The 7725-nt window shown below is 44.7% G+C and overlaps 1 protein-coding gene across 1 annotated transcript; it reads right to left on the bottom strand.

Moving 5' to 3' along the window:
* Positions 1 to 4070: 4070 nt before the first annotated feature.
* LOC131881287 (nucleolar protein 14-like) lies at positions 4071 to 7722 on the bottom strand (the record flags this gene model as incomplete). Its single annotated transcript, XM_059228114.1, is given in 8 exon segments — positions 4071 to 4217; positions 4350 to 4508; positions 4656 to 4988; positions 5222 to 5385; positions 5740 to 5904; positions 5984 to 6351; positions 6421 to 7134; positions 7215 to 7722. Coding segments are annotated over 8 exon segments (2514 nt in total), but the record flags the coding sequence as incomplete, so codon positions are not given.
* Between the last annotated feature and the right edge of the window lie 3 nt (positions 7723 to 7725).

The following is a 7725-nucleotide window of genomic DNA, read 5'->3' as shown; positions in this document are numbered from 1 at the left end:
GTACGTACACGAGGTCTAGCCTGGATCCTCCTAAACAGTACATCCTAACGTCGTTTGATTTAGAATAATGAGAATGGCTTTCCTCGATCCACTCTTCGGGAGACATTCGCTTACGTGAATCGCACTCAGGACTCGTTCTGGCCAGTCTCGGGTATATTATACTATAGTATGGTATATGGTATGGCACTAGACTTTGCGTTCATACGTCCATCCTGGCTTCAAGACACGTCGTGAGGCTCGGGAAAGAAAACGTGATGATTGCGTCCCTTTGGAATGAAACTCATCTCATTCCGTTCTACGAACCTCGTCTTGGTCCTAAGGCCAAAGTTAGGGGTCAGTGGGCGACACTTACAAGGAATGAATGATGGATTAACTTGGTGTTCCTAAAACAGTTTCTTTTAATCCCTCCAGGGCCACGACGAGCATGAATCATTCTTCGTCAAATTAAGATTGCAGTGGAGAAGATGAAATGGTTCATATTTCCCCGGGCACCTTGGGCTTTTGTAGCTTCAAATGCCAATCACTTTTGAGAAAGTTGAGGGGGAGGTAAAGAGTCGTTTTAATGTTGTAGCAGATTATATGTTTATGAAGTAAATGCCAAACTTGCTTATCGTTTAATTAATATGTTTCCCACGACATTTGATGACATCCGCCAAAGCCAGAGTATAAAATTGAGACAAAGGAAACCAGCCAACGTTCCATTTCAAAGCATTGGATGACACTTTTTAGGATTCGAGTGTTTTTCAAAGGGAAAATAGTTCAAGCAAAGCTAGGAAATCATGAATCAGGGTCACCTTTTGCTTTGTACTAAATTATAATGAGGGGTTTCATGCGTAGGTACACTAGCTAATATTCAGTATTTTCGATTTTGCATCCAAAGATGTTAGAACAACCCAAGAACCTTTGGGACAACCTCCCTAGATAATCTTTATGAAAGATGATGTTATGATGTGTGGTTGGCACTTTCCATTTTTTGAGGACCTTCGGGTATCTTGAATCAAGATCTAAGACCTATGGCCGTTGAATTCTATGATTTTTGCTTAATACATCTCAAGATCGTATTTGACACTAACCAGCATCGTTTAAAATCAATTTTCAAAAGCTCGCACAATACTTGGACTCATAGTTTAAAGAGCAAAGAGTTTTGGACGAATGCTGACACCTGGATTTTTTCATCGACGATTGGCCGACACCTTGGAACCATTTCGAAGCTCTTCGAGTAATAATCCACATGGTGTGTGTTCAATTTTCGAGGGAATTTTTTGGACCAGTTTAGCTCACATTCATTTCCATCTATTCATATGGAAATCATGGAGTAGAGCCATTTGTGTGGAAAATAAGTGTAGTAAGGTAAGGGTTATGTAATCTAAATAATAATAATATTTTTGCGACTCTCGGTAATGCCAACTCGAAAATTGATTAAAAGTGTGTGTATAAATATTCTACACCCATATGGTAAAACAAAGAAATAAAAATGGTTAGAATGATATATATCCGACTAGAATATGATAGTAAAGTAATATATTACGGAGATCAAACAAATTTGAAAAGCCCAAACTATGGAATTGCATTTAGTTGAGCGTGCTTGTAACGTCCGCCTAAAGTGTTTTATTCTAAGCTAGAATTTCTTGATGAAATGAAAAAAAACATTGCTTACGATTTTTTCAGTTATTGTGTTCGAAAATTGGCATCAAGATTTCATAAGGTTTATCAAAGAGGAAAAAACTGCCATCGCAGTAATGGTGGAATGGAGTCATTGCTTTCATTGCGTTGCTAATAGCACATTTTACCCCTATAGTTCAACCCGGATGGAGCGACAAGTGCCTCCTTCTTGGTGGTGGCTTAAACCAAGATCCAACAAACTTTGCCTCCCCCATAAATGATGATCCAGCACGTAGGGTTGCAAATGTGGTTGAAAACCATGCACTCGAGTGTGGTTTGGGTTATTCAAAGTTCATGGCAAGGTGGAAATCCTATTTACAATGCTTACTTTCAGCATGAGGAACCGAATCGCAAATCAACAGCTTTTCAAAGATTACATTACCTACATTAGAAGGAATACCATTTGTACAACCCGGGTATCTCTACTCATGATTGTCGAGAAGGACTAGAAAGGCACTGAAACGATTTCGTTCTCGTTAACAGTCTTCTGAAAAGTGCATGGAGTTCAGAACGACCAAGTTTAACTCCAAGTTTTCACAATGGAAACGACCGCCATGAATCCAATTTGAAAGCGGCGAGTTGCCTTGTTGCTGGGGGGAACCAACTGAGAAGAACCTCCATATTTTGTGCGATAATGTCATAACTTCTCGCAAGAAGTGTCTGACTTGGATTTATCTATTGGAATTCCCATTGGTTTTCCGGCTAGACGAATTCGCCATCTAGACAGACACTGGAAATAGATACCAAATACTTCCCAACACTACTACCATAGAGAACCGTCAAAGCGGGTGGACTTGGGAACTCCAGTTCTCGTTTCCTGTTAAGATTCTGTATCATATCTCTAGTTTTGTGTCGAGTTGTAAACATTCATTCATAGGCAGCTCGTTTGTTAGGCCCTGAGTAAATTCACCCCCAGGGAAGAGGTTGTAGAGGCAAAGCAAAAGTTACGGATTGTATCTCGTAGATGTAACTTGTTCTACTTGTTCAAGGATGTGTATCAAGTCACCCGAAAGCGGCCTTTTCGTGAGTTGTCTGTCGACATCCATTCTAAAGCCAAAAAGGCACTCTTGGTGCCCTCTGTCTGTGCCTCTCTATCTACACTTTCCTCTCTAATTCAGTTGGAAAGGCGTCTTAGGGCGGAGGTCCACAGGAAATCCAATCAGGGTGAACGGATTGTGGTCGGTCTTTGGACAAGAAGAGAACGAGATATCGTATCCATTATAAGGGAACTTTTACCTCAAAAAAAGACGACGACACCGGATGTTCGAGTTCAATTTGGTGGACCTTACTATCTGCGAGAGTTAAATGGGAAAAAATGGAAGATCAACTTGTCCGGAGAAAGAAGGAATGGGCGAACGAACTTCTGGAAGTTGTCTGCTTCAAGTTATGAACATTTTGTGAACCATCGTTGGATTGGCGAAGATCATTCATTTCAGAAGCTCCTCGAAAAAAACACACATTCTCGCCAAAAGTCTCGCCAATGCATGGAACTGAATGGGTGCGCAAGTTGAAAGTAGAATCCGATCGGTTAACGTGAGAGCCTTCAATTTCCCCAACGTGTAGGTAACTGGATCTCGTTCCAATCCAAATCCTAGGATTCCTGATCGAAAATAAGGCCACATCTCATAGGCCTTCTCACCCGAGAAGTAAGATCTCTGACGCCTCTGTTGGCAAGGAACTCCAACAAGAGAAGGAAGGATCCCATTTCCTCTTTTTCACTTGGGACAATGTCCACGCACCATCGCCACGATCAACATCAGCTCGGTCGTGGGTGGACCTTCTTTTTCTTCTGCCTCTTCTTGTGGCCCAAGGGTGATCCAACCAACAGCTTCGACCTCAACTGCTGGCCTCTCCTCCTTCCCTACTGCTACAACAGCTACTACTACTACTACTACTACAAGCTCCATCACCATAACCACCACCACCATCGACAGAATTCCAGCTAGGACGACTGTACGTATGAAGGGAACATAGCTTTACTCCTTCCACTTGTGTTGGTTGGCCTCATCGTACGTTCTTGTGTGCACTACGTGGTTCTGGCCTCTCGGTTACGTCGTCCTATCCCGCGCTATCCAGCCCACTTCCATCAGTTCGGGTCTCAATGAAGAACGGCGAGTGGTGGTTTGGCTGTTGTTATTACTTCCAGGAAGGTCTTGGGGATGTTGGTGGCAGTGGTGGTGAAGGAGAAGGAAGAGGAGAAGGTCGGAGTAGTAAAATGTGATGCGATACTCCCACCACCACTAGAACTGGCCTGATGTTTTTTGGTGAGGATCGAGCATCTGTGTTTGGGGCCTTTCCCAGATAGGGCAAAGGAGCTTAAGTTGCACTGAAGCTCCAAGACAGTTCGGGAGTTTGGTCCGTTCAAAAGTAGCAGGATTTTTTTTGTACGGCCAAGGCGGATGTACGTGGGATTGGAAAGTAAGAACAGTAGTTGGGAGGGCCCAATGATGATTTACTTCATCCGTGACTTCTTCCTCTGCAATTTTCGGACGTCTCCTTCTTGATTACCCAAGCTCGACAGGATGGCTTTGGTCTTCTTCGTTCGCTCCAAATCCCTGAAAATAAGTGATACCTCATAAAGTTCCATAGTAACCATCAGACGTATTAGAGAAAGTCGTGGATCATCGACTTTTTCCCCGTTCTACAGTGGCAAGGACAAAAGAAAAAAAGAAATATCGCTGACTCACAGTTCTCGTCTGTCTTTGGCCTTCTGAGAGGCAATGAAGGCCGCATCAGCTCGAATCTCTTTCTTGGCGCCCTTTTTCTCACGCTTCGTTTTGTGGAGTAATTTGCTCAATTCGAGTTTTTCTCGGGATCCCACGCGTTTCTTCACAAATGGATCGAAACTAGAATTGAGATCAGGGTAATATTTTTGATTTGAGGATTAAGGATTTTGATGGATGAAGCAGAGGATACGGAAGTTGAACCAGGTAACTAACGAAAAAGCTACCTCCTTTTGGAAAACGGCATCAACAACAAATATTAGCACTCACTTATCATCAATTTCGGGCTCAAGTTGACGAAGAACTTGCGGCCTCTTTCGCTCGGGCTGAATCACTTTTCGCCGCTTTTGTGCCAAGCGTTCCAACTTTTGGAGGATTTCATCCCGTTGATTGCCAATGGTCTCGTGAAGACGAGATGGGCAAAGTTTTGAGAGGAAGTTGGGCACAAATCTGAAGACCTCATGTGCCGAGGGAAGATCCCACCAAAGGTCGATCAAATCCCCTATCAATCGCAACGCGGCCGAGAGGGTCGAGGACACAAAGGTTTCGTCCATGTCATCGCTTGTCTTAGTGTCCTTCATCGATAAAGGACCTGGAGCGCATCTGCAAGAGGAAAAGGGAAATATGAACCCGCCCACCGTCGAGTACGTGCGTTTGATGGGGACAAGAGGGCCTTCTCGTTAATAAAACTTTTAACTAGCTTTGCATTCTGCCGAAGAAGGAAGAGCACATGGAGGGAGGTGCAGAAATAGTAGTAGTGAAAGAGCACGACGAAGGCAAGAAAAGTTTGACGATGAGTTGGGGGAACGCTGTTGGTTCTCGCAGTTCGCACTTACTTGGCGTTCAGTTTGGGTGCGAGAACTTCGGCCTCGTTGCCTACACATTTGAACGGAGGCACAAAAGGGGTCACTTGAGTCTTGTCTTTGGGGAAACTTAGGTAAACAAGACCAACCAAAAAGTTCAGCAGTTCCGGGCTGAAACGTTTGGAGAGACGAATCCCCTGAAAAGAAAGAAGAAAAAAACCGGCTTTTTTTGGTTGCAAAAGATAACAGCAACATCTAGATTTCAATTCAAAAGTTCTCCCTCCAGACACGTTGCTTTTCATTAGAACCAACTCTGACCAACCAAAATCTGAATCAGAACAAACACATTGACTAACCACGTTAATGTCGAATTTTGCTAAAGACGAATTTCCAAATACACTGCAGAGCAACCAATCGTATTTTTGGTCTTCAATTGAACAACTGAAATTTGTTGGCTTTGGAAAAAAGCAAAAAAGCAGCAAGTGTATGCGGAGCCCCTGAGTTATCGAACCACTCTATCTTAGCCCCATTGTCTTTGACTACACACATACCTCCACGAATATGCTTGAAACAAATAGACCCGAAGCGATTGCGGATCTCGTTGTGAATCGTCCATGCGATAAATATTTGGTTATCCACTGAAATGCGGGGGTGGACACAGGGTGGCGGTAATCCGAAGTGGGGAACAACAGACACGTGATCTTCAGGAATATCAACTACAAAAAGTGAAAGGAGACACAATGGCTATTTAGTATCAAAGGCGCTTCTAATAAATGCTGCCATACACCGTCTTACCGTTTCAAAGGCTAAGGAGTTTTTGGGATGTTTTGCATATTCTTCATACTTTTCCTGAAGCACACCGGATATGGCTTTGGCCGCAGGTTGAGGAGAAAAATGTGCCAAATCGTATAAATGAGGTACGATAGCTTGAATGGTCTGAACGAGTTCCTCGGATTCATTGTCTTCGTTGATGTCGGGATCAAAGTCAATGGCGCAATCGTTAACGTACTGAAGTAGACAGGCAAACAAAGTCTGAAGTTCAAGCTTGTTGTTATCACCAAATTGAGGGTGGTTGCACTTGATAATCCGCTGAATGATGGTCGAATGGTCTTGAGGAGAACGTTGAGAGAAGTGACCTGCCAACTCTTCAAATGTCTGTGGCACTGAAAAATTGGCAAAAGATATGCAAATGTGTGGTCAGACGACATTAGGACAATGAAAGGCTAACTCACCTTTAAAAGTGTAAGGAATCTCCCGCCGTGCCTCTTCCATAATCTTGACCTTTTCATCAATGGATGGACTTTGCCAAACCTTCTTCTTGACCGACTTGGATGACTTTTCCGTAGGCTCCATGTCCTCATCACTGTCCTCCAAATCGGAATGGTCATCCTCCTGTTCTCCTTCTTCCTCCTCGTCCTCTTGTTCTTCTTCACCCTCAGATTCTTCCTCACCTGAAGCACTCTCTTCATCATCCACTTCTGCCTGGTTCGCCAAAGCCGGGGTCTCGAGTTCACCTTCCATACGCTGGCGGCGGGCAACCTCCAATTTCTCCAGCTTTTCCTTCTCCTCTCGAATGATTTCCTCTTGAGTCTTGGTACGTTCTGTGGCCACTTTACCCTGGGTCTCAAAAGTGAGTTCACGTACTAACACATCGTAGGGGTCGGGTTGCTCGGGCTTCACGGCAGCTTCAGCCGCATCCTTCGTTTGTTTAGTGTGAATGTGCCCATCTGTTTTGACTTGACCCCATATGGATTTCCACTTCTGATCGAGATCCTGCGTCAAGTCTTGGTTCTCAGCCTGGCTCTTCTGCTTCTCGGCTTTTTTCCGCTTGGATTCGCTAATCATGGACTCGATCCACTGTTGGCGGGTATTGGCCTTACCTTCGGCAAACTCCACATCCGACTTGGTCATAAAACCGCCAAAATGCGATTCGCTCACGAAGGAAGCTGAAAAATGTCACCAACTCTGGTTTACCCATGCTGACCTTTCCCCCTCCATCATGAATGAGTCCATGACTGTCTCTTACCCTCGAGGGCTTTGGCTTGGCGGTCATCCTGGTCCTCGTCATCCGAAGCGGGATTATCGTATCGTTCGATCTCTTCCAGATTCCGTCCAAAATGGGTGAGCACATCCGACGCGTCTTCTTCATCGCCCAATTGGAACACACTGGCCCGCTTGGCTTGGAACTTCTTTTCCAAGGCGAACCGAGCCACTTGTCCGGCTTCTTGATCTTGACCTTCCCGACCAATCCGACGGTCCAACAACAAGTTATCCTTATCTTTGGTCCGGAATTCCCGTAGCAACGTGTCCTGTCGTTTAAGCAAAGCCCGGCCTTTTTGTACTCCAGGTTGTCCCAGAACTCGTGCATTGGCACCGGTGGCGGCCGCGGCTCCAGTCCCCATTCCGGCTCCACTCCGACGATTTAACACGCGATGCTTATCCCGTCCAAATCGACGCTCGAACGGGTTATTCTTGACCAGGGTCAATTTCTTCCGAGCGATATCGGCACTCTTATTGCCCGTGGAACCCCGGGCATT

The sequence above is a fragment of the Tigriopus californicus genome, chromosome 5 (genome assembly GCF_007210705.1).
Source record: "Tigriopus californicus strain San Diego chromosome 5, Tcal_SD_v2.1, whole genome shotgun sequence".
Lineage (NCBI taxonomy): Eukaryota > Metazoa > Arthropoda > Copepoda > Harpacticoida > Harpacticidae > Tigriopus > Tigriopus californicus.
This window is presented reverse-complemented; position numbering and strand designations above follow the sequence as displayed.